The 19192-nt window shown below is 41.0% G+C and overlaps 1 protein-coding gene and 1 pseudogene across 1 annotated transcript; one reads left to right on the top strand and one right to left on the bottom strand.

The window, feature by feature from the left end:
• Positions 1-1362: 1362 nt before the first annotated feature.
• LOC109914143 (histone H4-like) lies at positions 1363-1675 on the top strand. Its single transcript, XM_020513714.2, has one exon. The coding sequence runs from the start codon at positions 1376-1378 to the stop codon at positions 1673-1675; it is 300 nt and encodes a 99-aa protein (XP_020369303.1). The 5' UTR covers positions 1363-1375.
• A 1906-nt stretch (positions 1676-3581) lies between these two features.
• On the bottom strand, positions 3582-4142 carry LOC125488126 (annotated as a pseudogene).
• Between the last annotated feature and the right edge of the window lie 15050 nt (positions 4143-19192).

The following is a 19192-nucleotide window of genomic DNA, read 5'->3' as shown; positions in this document are numbered from 1 at the left end:
TAGCCTTGGACCTGCTTTTGTAGCCACTGTATTTATAGGGCGAGTCCAGTTCAGTTTGTGGTTCATGGTAGCTCCCAGGATATTGTTAGTGAAGGACACAATGATGCTGAGGCCCAGGTCAAAGGATGCCTTACTGCACAACTCTGTGATGCAGTTTTAAACTCACATACGATTCAGATTTGTTTTCGCCTCTATCCACCCTAATAGCAAGCTCCATCACTACAACCCCCAATCCCAAATCTCTCTGGTATTGTATTGGTTGTTGTGAGTGATGGTGAACAGAATTGGACATGGAGCAGTGATCCTGAAAACAATCCTCCTGTATTACAGTGAAGGCGATCACTATCCCTTCTCCTCTCTGAAAGTCTGACCAGGCAACCACTCAACTTGACCGATAGTTAGCTACCATCCATCATGCTGAGGAACTCCACGATCTGTGTGTCAGTGTTTACTGTTGAACTCCTGATCTCTGGTTGAGATTGAGATTTACTGTTCTCTGTCAGGGCAGGAGAAGCAAATACAATTGAAATCACTGGCCATGCTCACTAATGCGAAGGCCAAGCCCAAAGTGAAAGTGACCAAGAAAGCAACAAAGAAATGAACCAGTCGGTGCAACATCTAACCATCTGAATCCAAAGGCTCTCCTCAGAGTCACCCACATCTCTCAGGAAAGAGCTGAGTCCGGATTAAATGATCCCTGTCCCGGCGTCAAGTTTAGACATACTTCAGATATTAATTGATTTGAATAACTTTGAATAACTTGAATAAATTGATTTGAACGTCCGTGCCGTGATTTACACCCAGCCCCTCTCCCACATTCAACAATAAATCAGAGTGATGTCCCCCTCTAACTGTCACTGAGCATCGGTTCAGGCGCAGTCCCTGTTCATCTCCGGTTCCTTTTCACATGTTAAAGGTGAGAGTCTTTAAGAGAGTAACACTGGCACAGAAACACCGCTTCACAACACAATCCCAAGAAATGCCTCAGTCTGACTCAGCTGGAGGAACAGAATCTGACATTGAAATGGAAGCGGCCGTGTTTTCTTGTTAAAGAAAGCCGGTACATGGGCGTTTAATTGTAATACAATTGCTTTTAAAATATCCAGTTTTTACTATCTTTGAACGTGAAGCTTGAGTCTGCAGGGCATTATGTTCACTGCCCTTGTGGAGAAAAGGTTTAATTACAGATCCATTTCGGACCGGAGTTAGCTGGAGGTGGAGCTGGACATTTCTCTGTCTGTCACTCAGTTTCCTCTCGGGGCCGCCTCTCACACTCTGTCAGCTCTTTCTCAGTCAGGTCGGGGCGGGCTGTATTAAAAAAAAGAAGGTAAGGCAGCTCGGCTCTCATTCGGCGCGATTGGTTTGAAGAAGTGTGATGTCTGGAAGAGGCAAAGGAGGCAAAGGCCTGGGAAAGGGCGGAGCGAAGCGGCACCGCAAAGTGCTCCGTGATAACATCCAGGGCATCACGAAACCAGCCATCCGGCGCCTGGCTCGCCGTGGCGGGGTCAAGCGCATCTCGGGCTTGATCGACGAGGAGACCCGTGGGGTGCTGAAGGTTTTCCTGGAGAATGCGGTCACCTGCACTGAGCACGCCAAGCGCAAGACGGTCACTGCCATGGATGTGGTGTACGCTCTGAAACGCCAGGGCCGCACTCTCCATGGATTCGGCGGCTGAGCAAATCGACCCTTCTCCAGCGAACCCAAAGGCTCTTTTCAGAGCCACCCAAAGTTTCCGATTGAGAGCGGAGACCCGAGGACGGGCAAATCAGTGCATAGGCCGAGAATACTGTACTTCAGCTGGTTATTTCGCATCTTTAACGACTTTTAATTTGGCTCAATCCTTTTCAAAAATGTACACTTTAGATCCTGCGTTACGGGAGAAATTTTTCCAGTCAAAACTATCCTTACAATGCACAGGTTTTTCGGCCACTCGACATTATACTAGTTGTGTCACATTGCAGCCAAGATACAGAAGCAACATTCGGCTGTTCTGCCTATCCAGTCGGCTCTGTCATTCGATCATGGTTGGTATTTTTCTTAACCGTATTGAACCTTATCGCCTTAACCTTTGATCCTCCTTCTATCTCGGTAATACTCGCAGTATGTGTAGTTGGCTGTCTATGCCATGTATTTTTTCATAAATTTTGGGATCCAGACGCGAATGCTACATATTGCGGTATTTCAGTGAACCTTCCAGGGAGGATACTTTGTTCAGTTTTGATTCTAGCAGCCGTACTGATGTTTTAGTGGCGTGTTCTTTCCACCTGCCTGTTACAGATAGCTCCGGCAGCAATTACAAATTGTGTTCGGGCTAACTATAATCTGGGTGAAATAAAAATGTAGCGATAAAATGTTCTTCTGTCTTTTTATCGGTGGACACTGTAATTAGCTTTTAAGATGTTTAAATCGGCGGGTTTTTTAGATTAACAGTGGTTTCACATTCGGTTGATAAGTTTGTTTGGGCTGTATTAAATCCAACGCTTTCCTCCTGCCCGTTACAGACAGATCAAAAAAAAAATCCTGCGTCCTGTCCGTGCTTGACTGCAAGCTAGGTTTAAAAGAAAATTCAGTAATGTATAAAATGTAATTTTAGTTGAAGACGAATGGTGTTTTTCGTCTTCATTTATTTACTCTCAGGGTGAAATCGGCGGGCTATTCGAAATTGGTAAACTGTGATTTCAAATTAACCAATCACCGACAATAGGAAGTCCCATATCCTGCATTCTGAAAATAAATTCGGATAAATTCACGTAGAGATTTAGAAATTGAAACAAAACAGAAATCGCACGATTCTTCTGTTCGTGGGCCTCAAATACGGGGTCATTTATTTTCGTTGCCACGGGAGAAATTTAGGGTTCATGACCCACCGGGACAAGTTTGAAAAACCCTCCAACATGTACGAAATAGGAAAAAAGTTTTACAAAGAGGAACGAATAATTTAATTTTTCTTTGAATTTAATTCGCTTTCACATTGTAAAACCTCACATAGCGTTCTTCCGGGTGAGTGCGTTTAAACTTTAAACAATAGTTTAAAGTTGCCGTCCCTATTGTCCTTGATCAGACTTCAGCCACAGTTTCACACTTGCTATCGCAATCCGGCAGCTAATCTGGCTTTATCTCAGTTCATTTTGAAAGCCTCTCATCGACAACTGAAAGCCTCATTTACAGCATTCTGCAAGCATCGGACGAAGTCTCAGTGGAGTTTTGAAGATTTTATAAAAAAGGACAAGTAAATTGCAAAATCTATTCGTGGGACTCGAACAGTTACTTTTCTTTCCAGGGGGTGAAACTCGTGTTTCATAGCCCACGGGGCACTGTAGCTTCTGCCCTGATCAGGGGTTAAAGGGTAACTGGAACATATAGAAGTTGCTGAAAAATGACTCCGTGACGATAAATATGCTCTCTATAGAGGTAGGGAAAAGAGACTGGGTATGTACGTAACCGAGGAGGGCAGAGGGTCAGGAATCACACGATAACTTTTAGAACGTTTATTAAAAAGTAACACAAAGCTTAGGGACTTTAATTATACAGATCCAGAATCAATTACTAAGTCAAAACTTCATTTCTGAAGAAGGGTCTCGACCCTGAAACGTCTTCTTTCCTGCTCGGCCTGCTGTGTTCATCCAGTTCTACACATTGTTGTCTCAGATTCTCCAGCATCGGCAGTTCCTACTATCTCGGTGAAAACGGTTCAGCTGTTCCAGTGAAATTGTGGGTGGCGCTTAAAAGAGCCTTCGAGTTTTGGATTTGTGTGTGCTTTCAGCACAATGTGGTGTCTTACTTGGAGCTGGTGTACTTGGTCAACGCGTTTGTACCATCCGACACGGCGTGCTTGGCCAGCTCCCCGGGCAGCAGCAGCCGCACGGTGGTCTGGATCTCCCGGGAGCTGATGGTGCTTCGCTTGTTGTAATGGGCCAGGCGGGAACCCTCCCCCGCGATACGCTCGAAAATATCGTTGACAAACGAGTTCATGATGCTCATGGCCTTGGAAGAGATGCCGGTGTCCCGGTGAACCTGCTTCATCACTTTTTGATGCATATGAAGTAACTTTCTTTCCTCGATCGTTTCCTTTTCTTGCTGCCTTTCCCTGGCGCCTTCTTGATGATTTTCTTCGCGGCCTTCTTGGAAGTTGGCTGCGCTTTCTTCTCATCTACCACAGCGACGGTTACTTTCAGACACAAAATAAAGAAACGCGGGCTCGGAGCTCGCTTTTTCTCGCCTGACGGCGTCAGCAATGCTAATGAAGGATGGGGGAAAGCCTTGTTTCTGATTGCGTGGTTTACAAGAATGTCAGCCCATGACATCAGCCTCTCTGTGATTGGTTAGTGTGGGACACAATGTGGATGTCAGGATCTGCAACGAAATGTGAAACACAAACCGAAATTTTGTACACGGATCAACCTCCTTGCTCACTCTAAATTTAACTAGTTATTGTCATTTAATGATATTTTGAACACAGTACCTGAGAGTTTTTAATTGCGACAATGTATTTATTTTGCTCACAGCAACCTTTTGCGTGTAACATATTAGTTTGTTTCATCATTCTGTGATTTCTGCATTACACTGTGAACAGTATTGTATTATGAAGAGATTGAGATTTCATGAGGGATAGTTTGTCGAATATCTGTCAGTCTCTGCTATATGAAAATGGGAATGCAGTTATCCATCTGACACTGTCTGTTGATGCAGTGTGGATGATTATTACTCTCTCACAATCTGTTCCTGTCATACAGTCATAAAGATGTACAGCACTCTTGGGTCCACCTCATCCATGGCAACCAGATATCCTCAATTAATCTAGTCCACATCTTGGCCCACATCACTCTAAGCCCTTCCTATTCGTATTCCCATCCAGATGCCTTTTAAATGTTGTAGTTGTACTAACCTCCACCACTTCCTTTGGCATTTCAATGCAGTTACGCACCACTCTCTGTGTGCAAACATTGCCCACCTTAAGTTCCTTTTAAATCTTGAATTTCTCATCCAAAACTCATGCCCTCTAGTTTTGGACTCCTCTACCCTGGGCAAAAGAACTTCATTATTCACCCTATCCATGCCCCTCTTAATTTTATAATCTTCTATAAGGTCACCACTCAGCCTCTGACACTCCATGGAAAACAAGCCGCAAAACAAGCCACAATAAGCCCTGTCTATTCAGTCTCTCCCTATAGCTCAAACTCTCCAATTGTGGCAACATTCTTTTAAACATGTTCTTAATCCTTTCAAGTTTAACAACACCTTCCCTATTGCAAGGGGACACCAGAACTGAATGCAGTATTACAAAAGTAGTCTTACCAATGTTCTGTACAGTCACAACATGACCTCCCAATCCTCAATATACACTCAATGCACTGACCTATAAAGGCAATTGTATCAAATACCTTCTTCACTGCCCTGTCTACCTGGAATTCCACTTTCAAGGAGCTATGAACCTGCACTCCAAGGCCTCTTGGTTTGGCAACACTTCCCTAGAGCTTACCATGAGTGTGCAAGTCCTGCCCTGATTTTCCCTTACAAAATGTAGCACCTCACATTTATCAAGATTAAACTCCAGCTGCCACTCCATAGCCCATTGGTCCTTTCGATCAAGGTCCTGTTGTAGTCTGAGGTCATACAGCATGGCAAAGGCCCTTCAGCCCAAGCTGGCTCATGCTGACCATGGTGCCCTCTCAGCTAATTCCAATTGCCTGCATTTGGTCTATATCCCTCTAAAACCTTTCCATTCAAATGTTTTTTCATTGCTGCTATAGCCTCAACAACTTTCTCTGGCAGCCTATTCCACATAAGCACCACTCCCTCAGGTCCTTCTTAAATCCTTCTGTTATTTTTGATAACCTTCCTCACTATCAACAATACCTCCTAATTTTGTATCATTGGAAAGCATACTAATTATGACTTGTACATTCACATCAAGATCACTTATCACACAATCATAGAATCCTTACAGTGTGGAAACAGGCCCGTCGGCCCAACAGGTCCATGCCAAACCTCAGAGCATCCCACCCGGACCAATCCCCCCTATAACCAACCTAACGGGCACATCCCTGAACACTACGGGCAAATTCCCAGAGCCAATCCACCCAGACTGCACATCTGTGAACTGTGGGAGGAAATCGGAGCACCCGGAAGAAACCCATGCAGACACGGGGAGAATGTGCAAACTCCACACAGACAATTGCCTGAGGATGGAATCGAACCCGGGTCCCTGGTGCTGTGAGGCAGCAGTGCTAACCAATGAGACACCGAGCCACCCAACAAAGGTCTCAGCACCAACCCCTGTGACACACCATGAGTCACAAGCTTCCAGTCTGAGAAACAAGCTTCAACCATCACACCATGCTTCCTACCATTGAGCCAATTTTGAATCAAATTAGTTAGCTCTCCTTGGATCCCTTCATTACTAGCCTGCCATGCAGGACCTTGTCAAAGGCCTTACTAAAGTCCATACAGACTACATCCACTGCCGTCCCCTCATCTATCCACTTGGTTACCTCTTTGAGAAACTCAAAGATTTGTCAGATGTGCCTTTCCGCACACAAATCCATGCTGACTATCCGTAATCAGATCTTGACTAGCCAAATGTTCATTGATCCTGTCACTCAGTGTCCTCTCCAATAACTTGCCTACCGCTGATGTTAGGCTCACTGGCTGGAAGTTCCCTGGATTCTCTTTGCTCCCTTTCTTAAACAATGGAATAACATTAGCCACCCTCCAGTCTTCCAGAACTTCACCAGTGGCTAAAATTGAAGCAAAAATCTCTGCAAGGGAAGGGCCTCTGCAATTTCTTCCCCAGCTTCCCACCATGTCCAAGAATGGACTTGATCAGGCCTCGGGAATTCATCCACCTTAATACGATCTAAGGCTGCAAACACTCCCTCTCTGGTAACATGTATGCGGTCCAAAATATCTCCACTTTCTTCCCTTATTTCCTTAGCATCCATGATTCTCTCCTCAGCGAACACTGAGGAAAAATATTCATTAAAAATCCTCCCCATTTCCTGTGGCTCCACACATGGACCACTATCCTGATCTTTAAAGGGACCTCTTCCCTCCCTCGCCAACCTTTTACTCTTAATATAGATATAGAGACTCTGGGGATTATCTTTAACCTTTTCCGCCAGATCCATTTCATGCCATCTTTTTGCTCTTCTGATTTCCCTCTTATGTGTGCTCCTACACTTTTTATAGTTTTCTAGGGATTCACTTGAGCCTGATAGCTTAAACCCAATGTATGCCTTCTTCCCTTTCCTGACCAGACCCTCAATGTCCCTCAGTATCTCAGGTCACCTTCTTCTGTCATTTCTGTCAATTTCTGTTGTCCAAATGTTTGACATTATTAGTCTGTACCTTTCGATCTGTGCTATGTGAATGTGTGGGTGTAGTTCTCAATCTATGCCTGACAGAAAATGCATGAGTGTAGTTACTCGTACCTACATGTCCATTCTGTTGTATCAATACAAGAGTGCAGGCATTAGTCTGAATCTGCCAATTTCTGTTCTGTCAATATGTGAGTTTAGTTTCTGTTAGGCAGATGTGAGAGTGTAGTTATCACACTGTACCTGGGAGACTTTATTCTGTGAATATTTGAGTGCAGTTGTCACACTGTACCTGCCAGTTTATAGTTTGTGAAAATGAGAGTGTGGTTTTAAATCTGTGACTGTCAGTTTCTCCTAAGTGATTTTGTTTGTACAATTATCAGTCTATTCCTGAAAGATTCTGCCGTGTGAATGTGTAATTGTAGTTATCATCCTGTCCATATCCGTCTTTGCTCCGTTAATATATGAGTGTATTTACTAATTTGTCCCTGTCAGTTTCCTGTCATGTGAAAATGGCAGTTTAGTTTATTTTTGTATGTGCTCTGTGAATGTTTGGCAGCAGTTATCACTCTGTACCTATCAGGTTATGCTCGATAACTAAATTTTCAGTCTATCCATGACAGTTTCTGTTGTAAGATGTGAGAGTTTAGTTATCACTCTGTTGCTGCCAGACTCTGCGATGTGAATGTCTGAATACTTTTATCGTCTTTCCCTGTCAGTTTCTGTGATGTGCACATGAGTGTGGTTATCAATTTGTACCTGCCATTTTCTGGTACGTGAATATCAGAGTTTGGATATCAAATAGTACCTGTCAGCTTCTGATGTCTCAATATTTGAGTGCACTTATCTGATACGCAAAGGATGGGAGTGTAGTTATCTATCTGTCACTGTCAGTATTTAAGGTGTGAATGTAGTTATCTATCTGTACCTGTTGGTTGCAGCTGACGAGATAATGTGACTGCAGTTACCAATCTATGCTAGTCAGTTTCCGCTATGTTAAAATATGAGTTTAGTTATCAATCCATGCCTGTGAGTTCCTGCTCTGTGAATGTACGACTGTCATTTTCAGTCTCTTCCTCAAAGTTTCTGCTGAGTGAATATGTGACTTCAGTTATCGATCTGTACCTGCCAGTTTGTCATGTGAATGCATGATTGGTATCATCAATGTGCCCCTGTTAGTTTCTGTAATTCAAATGTGACTGTAGTTATTAACCTGACCCCTTCAGTTTCTGCTATGTTAATATGTGAGTGTGGTTATCCATCTATGCCTGTCAGTTCCTATTATGTAAATGTATGGCTGTCATCATCAGTCTTTACCTGTCAGTCTCTGTGACATAAATGAGAGTTAAGTAATTGATCTGTACCTGACAATTTCTGTTAGGTTTATGAGGGAGTGTCAGTTAATATTCTATGAAACTGGGAGTGTTATTATCAATTTGTTCCTGTCAGTCTCTGTATAGGTAATACGAGAGTGCAGTCATCAATCTTTCTCAGAGAGTCAATGCTGTGTGAATGTGTGTGTGTATTTATCAGTCTGTTCCGATCAGATTCTGCACTGTGAATATGGCAGTGCAGTTGTGAGTCAGTACCTGTCACTTCCTGCTTTGTGAATGTTTGTGTAATTATCATTCTCTCCCTGCCTGTTTCTGCTATGTGATTGTGAGGTAATATCAATTTGAATGTGTCAGTTTTTGTTTTAAGCTCTGTGACTGTGAGTGTCATTTTCAGTCTCTATAGTTTCTGCTATTACAATATTTGAGTTTAGTTATCGATCTGATGTTAGCTTCTGCCAGCTGACTATTTGAGCACAGCTATCAATCTGTAACTGACACTTTCTGATATGCAAGTGTGATAGTGTAGTTCTCTGCCTGTTCCTGTAGGTATATGCAATGTGAATAAAGGAGTGTAGTTATCTGACTGTCTCAGTCAAGTTTCTGTCATGTCAAAATGTGAGTGTCATGAATATGTCCTTGCAAGTTACTGTAATATGCATGTGTGACTGTAGTTAACAACCTGTCCCTGTCATTTTCTGCTGTGAGAAGATGAATATAGTTATCAATCTGTGCATGTCAGTTTCTGCAATGTCAGTCTGTGAGAAAGTTATCAATTTATCCCTGGTGTTTTCTACTCAATCAATGTGTGTAGTTATCAAACTGAACCTGTCAGTTTATGCTGTGTGAAACAGAGAGTGTCATTATCAGTCTATTCCTGACAGTTTCTGCTGTGTGAATATGAGATTGTGGGTATCTATCTGGACCTTTCAGTTTCTGCTTTGTGCATGTGTGAGTGTAGTTGTCAACCTAGTCCTCACAGTTTGTGTTATGTGAATAAATGCAGTTATCTATCTGTCTCTGTTATGTGAATGTATGAGTGCCATCATCAATCTGTACCTGTCAGTTAATGCAATTGGAATGAGAGAGTGTCGTTATTACCCTGTAACTGTCAGTTTGTCAGACTTGAATATGTGAGTGTTGTTATCGATTGACGCCTGTCAGTTTCTGTAACGTGGATGACCAAGTGCCATTATCAGTCCATACTATTCACTTTCTGCTGTGTGAAGATGTGAGTTCATTCTCAGTTTCTACCAGTCAGTTTCTGCTATGTTAATATGAGAATCTGTACCTATTAGTTTCTGTGAGATGAATTTGTGAGTGCAGTTTTCAATATGTAACAGTGAGGTTCTGCTCTGTGAATACTTGAGTATAATCAAGTATCTATACCTGTTAGTTTATGCTATGTGAAACTGAGAGTGTTATCATCAATCTGTTCCTGTCAGTTTCTGCTATCTGGGTACCTGAGTATAGATATCATTCTCTTTCAATCAGTTTCTACTCAGTGAATATGTTTCTGAAATTATCAGTCTATCCATGACACTGTTTTGCTATGTGAATGTTTAGTTATCAATTCGTTATCAATTTAGTTATCTGTCAGTTTCAGTGACGAGAGTCTGAGAGTGTAGTTATTACTGTTTTTAATACATACTGATCAGGTACTCAACTACAACAGCAATCATCCCAATACCCACTAATGGAGCTGCATCAAAACACTGTTCAAGTGAGCCACAACACACTGCAGCACCCGAAGCTGCGTAAAGCCAAGGAAGAACACCGATACAGTGTCTATAGAACCGACGGTTACCTGAAAAGCGTAGTCCGTCGATACCTACACAACAGAGGACAAGTGGATAACACAACACATCCAGAGACACTCGTCACCCGACCATACATGAAAAACATATCAGAAATGATCACCATATTACCACGATCCAACAACCACAACGTTATTTACAAGATATCATGCAAAGACGCCAAAAACATTAGAAAGGCCAAACTGGTAGGAAACTAGCCATCAGGCTTCATAAACACCAACCAGCTACCAAGAGACATGACCAACGATCACTCATCTCAATACACATGGACAAAGAGGAACAGTAATTTGACTGGGACAACGTAGTCATCCGAGGACAAGCCAACCAAAGACATGCATGAGAATTCCCGGAGTTCTGACATTCAAACTGGAATGCCATTCACAAATGCGTCGAGCAGGACCCCATATACCAACCATTAAGAAACAAATCCGGAAGTGATGCCGCCCACCCCAGCAAACTGCAGCACATAGACAGCAAGCAGGGCAGAACAGCAACGCATCACCAGAGGTGCACTGAAGGTATTATGTAGTATGGTGACAAAATGTCTGTAAACAAATAACAACAAGCTCAGCGAGCAAGTCAACAGCAGCATAGTTATTAATCTGACCCCGACAGTTCCTGCAATGCAAGTGTGACAGCAATTATCAATGTGTACCTGTAAGTTTCTGCCAATTGAGTGCCACTGTTCTCAATCTCTGTAAGTTTCTGCTTGGTGACCATGTGAGTGCAGTTATCAATAATGACCTAACAGATTCTGCTCTGTGAATGAGAGTAGTTATCAAACTGTCAGTTTATGCCATGTGTAACCTGGAAGGCTGACTCCAGCATCTGCAGTTCTTGCTGTCTCCAAATTATTACCAATCTCTTCCTGTCAATTTCTTCTATATGGATATGTGCACGTACAAAAACCTGTACCTATCAGTACCTTACAATTTGCAAGTAAAGTTATCAATACGTACGTGTGAGAATCTACTTTGTGAATATCTGAGTATAGTTATCAAACTGTAACCGTCAGTATTTTTTTAAATCTGTGGATATGTGATTGCAGTTACAAATCTGTACCTGTCACTTTATGCTCTGTGAAATTGGGAGTTGTCATCAATATGTACCTGCCAGTTTCTGCTATGTGGATATGTGAGCGTAGTTATCGTTCAGTTGCTGTCAGTTTGCTATGTGAATGTGAGTGTTGTACACTAATGTGTGGATACCAGTTTCTATGATGTGAATATGTGAATGTCTTTATCAATCTTTACCTGTCAGTTTCTGCAATGTCAATATGTGAGTCTCATCATCATTTTTTTTTGTCTGCATTTGCAATACAAATGAGTGAGGTTAGGTATCAATCCATACTGGTCACTTTCTACTTGTAAAAGTGGCTTAATTGTCAGCAGCCAGTAATATTATCGGTGGAGGTGTGATTCATTATGTGATAGTTGTTATTGGAGTAATTTTATGTCGATTACTTTCAGTTCCTGAGTGTATACTTTCAGTCTATCCATCTTCAAAAATGGTGTAAATGTCAATGGGTGATGAATGCTGAAATTTGTTGGAACTGGGTATTTTGAATGGAGAGAAAAGAAAAATAAAGTTTCATTTCCTCCAACTTATCTGTTGGAAATTAAGCTCATTGTGTGTCTAATTCAATCTGCTCTGTGACTGTGGAAAGGATGTTCTCTGCTCTGACAGTGGGAACATACCTGCTGTTTGTCAGAAGGATTTGGTCACACTTGGCTTTGTACTGAAGAAGTGTTACTTTGTCTTGTTCCTTCAAATGTTTTTCTGTAGGAAGACAGAAGAGATAGCTCCTGTAAACCAACATCAACTGGGTTTGACAATGTTTAACTGTTCAACACAACATTTAGTTAATAACCATTTGGATATTTTATTATCATCCAGGAATTCCAACATAACTATGGGTCTGATTCCAATCTTGCCCTGAGCTGCTCCTTGTTTGATCATTTTTACAAACTTCAATACCATTTGAGTGAGGTCCCAAAAGTAAACGATACCTGTACAGCTCCATGACTGCAAGTACCTGATGCAAGCTTGTCGGTGGATAGGAGTTTAGTTATTGATCTATTCATGTTAGTTCCTACTTGTTGAATGTGTGAGTGTAGTTATCAATGTGTCCCTCTTAAACTTTGGTAAATTATTTATGTATTACACAGCAGAGACTAACAGGGACAGAATGATATAGAGCGATAGATCAACTTAAATGATACAGCACAGAAAGTGGTCATTTGGCTCATCATGTCCATGTTGACCTGAACACCACCAGATGGCCATCATAATCCCATGATCCTGCACACGTCCCATAGCCCTGCAGCTTACAGAACTTAAGGTGGAAGTCCAGGTATGTTCTTACAAGAGTTTAGAATCTCTGCCTCCAGCACCAACTTAGGCAGCGTATTTGAGATCAGCACCCTCTCATAAAAATGGTTTTCCTCCCATCATCTCTCATCATCATGCCACTTCACTTTAATCTATAACCTATGGTTTTTAAACTCTCTGTCAAGGGAAACAGGTTCCCTCTGACTACTCTATCTCTCCACATCCCAACTTCACATGCCTCAATCATGGCACTCTTAGGTTTCACTGTTCAAAGGAATACAGCCCCAACCTCTACAATCACTCCTCATAGCTACAACTCTCCAGCCCTGGCAATATTCTGGTAAAACTTCTCTGCACTCTCTCCAGAGCAATAACATCCTTCCTGTAATGTGGTGACCACCAGAGCGGCACACAATACTTTAGTTCCAGCCTCACTAGTGTCTTATGCAGATTCATTGTCATACCTCTACTTTTGTGTTCTATGCCTTTGCCAAAGAAGGACAGCATTCTATATACCTTGTTTAACAACCTCATCCACCTGTACTACTATTTTCATAGTCCGGTACACTTGCACACCAAGACCACTTGCTTTATCTACAATCTCCCCACCGCCTCATGTCTTCCTATTTATTGTGGTTTCACCTCCTGAAATGCATTACCTCACACTTATCAGAGTTGAACTCCACGTGCCACTTATCTGCCCCTTCCACCAAACCATCTATATCATTTCGGAGCGGATAGCTATCCTCTACACTATCCACTACAATGTCAATTTTTGTGTTGTCTGCAAGTTTCCCAATTGTATCCCCCATGTTCAAGTCCAAATTGTTACCATATAAAATAAACAGCAGAGGTCCCAATACCGAGCTATGTGGAACACCACTTGAAACAGCCTTCTATTCACAAGGGCAACGATCAACCATTACCATCTGATTCCTGTTGCTAAGCCAACTTTGCTTCCAATTTAACACATTGCGCTGTGTCCCATGAGCTTTTCCATTTCTGATTCATCTGCCGTGTGGTACTTTGTCAAATGTCTTACTAAAATCCATGCAGTTAACATCCATTACACTACCCTCACACATTCACGTGGCATTCACTGACAGGTATTGATTGATAACTAAAATCACATATCCACACTGTGAAAACTGACAGGGACTGATTGATAAATGCAATTGCATCTTCATACAGCAATTAGTGTCTGTTTCTGCTATATAGATATGTGAGTTTTGTTATTAATCTGTTTATGATAATGTATGAACATGCAACGTGAATATTTGAGTGCAAATTTCAATCTGTATCTGTTTGTTTCTGCTCTGTGAACCTGAGAATGTAGTTATTCATCTGCAACTATCAGTTTCTGCGATGTGAATAGAAAAATGTAGCTTTGAATTTGTAACTCTCAGTTTCCTCTACGTGAATATGTTATCCATTTCTACCTGTCATTCTTGGCTATGTGCATATACGGACATTGTTATCAATCTGTCCCTGTCATTATCTGCAGAGTGAATGTTTAAGTGCATTTATAAACGTTTTCCAGTCAATTTCTGTGTCATGAATATGGAAATATAATTATTAATTTCTCCCTGTCAGATTCTGCTCTGTGAATATGAGTGCGTAGTTATTCCATGTTTATATCATGTGAGGCTTGGGAGTGTTACTGTGAGTCTCTTCCGATCAGTTTCTGCTTTGTGAATATGAGAGTGTAGTAATATCGTCAAAGAGTCATACAGATGGGAAACAGACCTTTGGTCCAACAGTCCATGCTGACCACAGGTACCAATTTCAATTTTTCTTTTCAGCATCCGCCCGTTGTATGAGAGAGTTTTCTAATATGCTGCCAATCTGAATTAAAGATGGGTATTGGTCTAAGTCACACTGTCCTTTTCTAAATGTCTGCTTGTGTTTCTAATTCTGCATGTACGGTCTGATCCCCTTTATGTTGTGGGATTAATGTATTACAAATTAGTTTTTCTTACATTAAGAAAGTGTGGACATGCTTCTGCTATAGTTAGTCACTCACCGAGATTGTAAGTGCAGTTATAGTTAGTTTTCATCAGCATCGGGCTGACGGTCAGCATAGGATCTATTCAATCTCTGGTATTGTGTGTCAATGTGTTCCTCATGCTTTGTGATCATATTTCACATGAGTACATGAATGTCATGTTAAGCTGAACATGTTACTTGCAGGAACTGCTGACATTCTTTTGTTGTTCAAATCTCTGCTGCTCAACTTGAATGAGATTTTACCCAATGCCATATGAATCAGATCCTGTAAATGAAACGAGATAATTTAATACATTTGTCAGTCTCTGACACTGTAGATGCAGTTTGGTTAACGTCCACAATATTAAGTCTCTGTACGATTTATGATTATAAGTTTTGATCAGGATTGGTCAGTCTCATCTGAATATGTATTTCAAATTTATTCCTCCTGTAACAAAATCATTATATGAGCGTTTCTTCAAACTATTTCCAAGAATCTCTGGCTGTCTGTTTGTATCTGTATCTGTTCGTGACACGATTTGATTTCTTTTTTGGTCCATTAAACAACAACATCTTTAGTCAGTACTTTTGTACGAGATGTATGCTGCTTTTTAAATTTGTACCTCTTTGGAAGCAAATTAAATTGCAATGTTTGTTTCATCTCAACCTTGGCCTACACGTATTTCCTTCAGTTTCTACAAATGAAATTGATACATTAGTTACGTGTCCAAATCTAAGACAGGGTGAGATATTTGGAGGCATATTTAATCTGGATTTCAATTTATTTCTTAGGTTGTTCAGTAGAATTCATCGTTGATCATGCAAAACCTTCAGTATTTTCTAATGTAGTGAATAAGACTAATTTACTTTATGCCAAGATGATACCGCATACTTAATCATAAAGGAAAACACTCACAAAATGGGATTGAAGTACTTCACTCTCACCCAGGCCTGTTAACGCTTAATGAAAGGCTTGCTCTCCCAACTGTGTGATCTTTAAGAGTAATGACATTTTTTTGTTTGTTTTTGCCTGGGTATCTACTGACCTGGCAGCATCTCTGTGCTTTGTAAGTTATTCTGTACCCACTGTGTATTGGCACAATCTCACTGCACTATTTGTTGTATCAGAAAATCAGTTTCCTTTAAGTCCTTAATTGCATGAATAAGGAGAATAACTGGTGCAGCCTATTTTGTCTTCTTTGTGAATGCACAGTTAGTTTTGTTTCTTCCATTCACTTGTACAATTTATGCATTTGGGAAGTACTTGTCTACCCGTCGATATGTGCTGTTCAATGGGATTGCACGTTTCAGTCTATTGTCCTTAAAATTTAGCTCATATGTGACAGGCTGTCAACAGAGAACAGCCAGATTATTTTGTGAAGAACTTGGAAACTAAAATTTAACACTGAGGACTCGGACTGCTCTCTGTTGTGTAAATGCCCAGATTTTATACAGAAAGATGTTTTTGAAAAGAGCCGCTGTTATGAAACAAGACTGACAAATACATTTAATTGATCTTATTTCCATCTTACTGTATTGCATGACTGAGCAGTTTAAATATTTCTTGTAAAGTGGAGAGCCAGTTACCACAATGGGAGAGGAGAGAGTTTTCGGTTCATCTCTCCTGTCGTAAATGGGAAAGAGCCTATGTTCTTCAGTTGTTTGTGCCTACAGCATTGATAAGCAAGTGAAAATGCAAGACATTGCAACAGAAATGAGTCTGTGCTTTTCTTCAGAGTTGAGGAGGGAAAAGCAATGGACCTTTGTAAAGGATACATTGCAAAATCTAACCAGCAGTGGTGATATCAAAAGATATTTTCACGATGATATCAGTATCATTCAACATTGCATAGCGACACAAGTTTTGGAATACTGCCCAAGTAAAGATGTTAATTTAATATGTTATTGCCAAAGGGAAAGTGAAATGAACAAATCAACTGTATTGCAGTTGACTGACCACAATGTTGCTTGTGCAGGAAAGAAAATTGGCTTATTTACATTCTTTTCGTTTTATGGCGCAGACATTACCCTGCTCTGTGTTGAAATTTTGTTTTCTGTCATGCAATGGACAAAACTGGAACAGTCAAACTAAATTTACTGAAGAATAAATACTGTTGAACTCTCCTTGCAAAATATAAATGAGAATGGTTATATTATTGTATTGCTTGTTTGAAAAAATGGCATGCAGTTTTCTTGTGTTTTATGTAATAATTCATATGGAGTGTCAAGAGGAACACAGGGCTATTTGAACAAAATTTAAGCTAATTTGAAAACAAAAAGGTCTATGATTATAAAATCCTCTTGCTGAGGATAGTATAAAAAAATACTATTCCTGCTAAGTGAAGAAATTGAGAATTATCTGGTGATTAAAATGGGGATGGTAGTTCCTCTGCCACCATGATACATTTATGGAAATTGAATGCTGACTGAATGAGTGTAGAATTGTTGGCTGGTTATTTCTTAACAGTGCAGACTCGATGAGAGAAAGGACTGTTTGCTGTGCTGCAGGCGATGAATGTATGTGTGTGAGTGATAATTATTGTTCTGTACTTGTCAGTAGCTGTCATGTGAAGATGTGAGTGTAATCATCAATCTGTCCCTCTCAGTTTCTGCTGTGTAATATGTGAGTCTCGTTATCAATCTATACCCATCAATTCCTCTTTCGTGAATGCGGAAGCGTGTTACAAAGAACAAAGAACAAAGAAAATTACAGCACAGGAACAGGCCCTTCGGCCCTCCAAGCCTGCACCGATCCAGATCCTCTATCTCAACCTGTTGCCGATTTTCCAAGGATCTGTATTCCTCTGCTCCCTGCCCATTCAAGTACCTGTCTAGATACATCTTAAATGATGCTATCATGCCTGCCTCTACCACCTCCGCTGGCAACACGTTCCAGGCATCCACAACCCTCTGCGTAAAGAACTTCCCACACAATAAACATTTCCCCTCTCCCATTGAAATCATGACCCCTAGTAATTGAGTCCCCCACTCTGGGAAAAAGCTTCTTGCTCTCCACCCTGTCTACACCGCTCATGATTTTGTAGGCCTCAATCAGGTCTCCCCTCAACCTCTGTCTTTCTAATGTAAATAATCCTAATCTACTCAACCTCTCTTCATAGCTGGCGCCGTCCATTCCAGGCAACATCCTGGTGAACCTCCTCTGCACCCTCTCCAAAGCATCCACATCCTTTTGGTAATGTGGCGACCAGAACTGTACGCAGTATTCCAAATGTGGTCAAACCAAAGTCCTATGCAAATGGTACAAATATGTACCTGTCAAATTCTTCTCTGAATATAAATGTAGTTATCAATCTATATATGTTTATGCTTTCTTTTCCTGTCATGTATGCATGTAATTGTCTTTCTGTCCCTGTCATTTTCTGATGTGTGAATATAGTTATCAATATGTGCCTGTCAGTTTCTTCTCCATGGCTGTGCGAGTATATTTGCCCATTTGTCCCAGTCAGATCCTGCCCTGCAAATCTGAGAGATGAGTTATTAAACTATACCTGTCACTATCTGGTTTGTGAATGTGTGAATGCATTTATTATTCTCTCCCTGTCAAGTTTCTAAGGTACAGTTCAAGTTTTATTCTGGCTTGGTCAGTCTCTGGTCTGAATGCGTTTAGAGTTTAATGTTCATATGTTGTTGCAAGCTCACTGTTTGAGACATTCTTAATTGTATAGTCAACAATCTAGGTTATCTGCTTGAATGTAGGTTATTTTCTGTATCGTTTTAGGTCAATATTTGATTTCTTCTGGTCCATTTAACAGCAAAGTTTATATTCAGTAGAAGTGTATCAGATGGGTTCCGCTATTCAGTTTGTTGTTTTGTGCAAACAACTTCAATGGCAATATCAGTTTCAATCTGAAACTTGTCCTGATTTGCAATTTCTCCAGTTTGTACAAAAGGAAATGATACTTTAATTACCTCTCTAAGTCTAAGAGATGGTGAGACATATCGAGGTGCAATTAATCTCTTGTTCGATATACTTCTTGGACTACTTCATGGGAATTCAGTGTGTCACAAAATTTGTCCAGTTTTTTCCAATGTAGCGAACGAGTGATATTCACATTGTGAACACGGGAGTGCATGTACACATGGGAATTGAAGCATTTCGTTCACATTCTGTTCTGTTTGTCTCTTATCATGAAAGGCTAGCTCTCTGACCTGAAATCCGTGAGTGGAAATCATTTTCAATGTTACATGCTCTGAGACTTGCAATATATATCATCTTCATGGCTGTTAGATGGTGTAACACGTGTGATGGGATAGTGTATATATTTACAACTCATTGTAAATCACTCAGTGGAGTGCGTGTGCGTCGGAAAATGTGTGCGTGCACTCTGTTAGCATTCTGTGTCAGGCTTTGGCACAGGATGCGCATTTGGAAGGCACGTTATTTAATTGT

Source organism: Rhincodon typus, unplaced genomic scaffold, assembly GCF_021869965.1.
Source record: "Rhincodon typus isolate 14 unplaced genomic scaffold, sRhiTyp1.1 hic_rhity00000051, whole genome shotgun sequence".
NCBI lineage: Eukaryota > Metazoa > Chordata > Chondrichthyes > Orectolobiformes > Rhincodontidae > Rhincodon > Rhincodon typus.
Note: the sequence above shows the minus strand (reverse complement) of the source record. Positions and strands in the feature narration are given on the sequence as shown.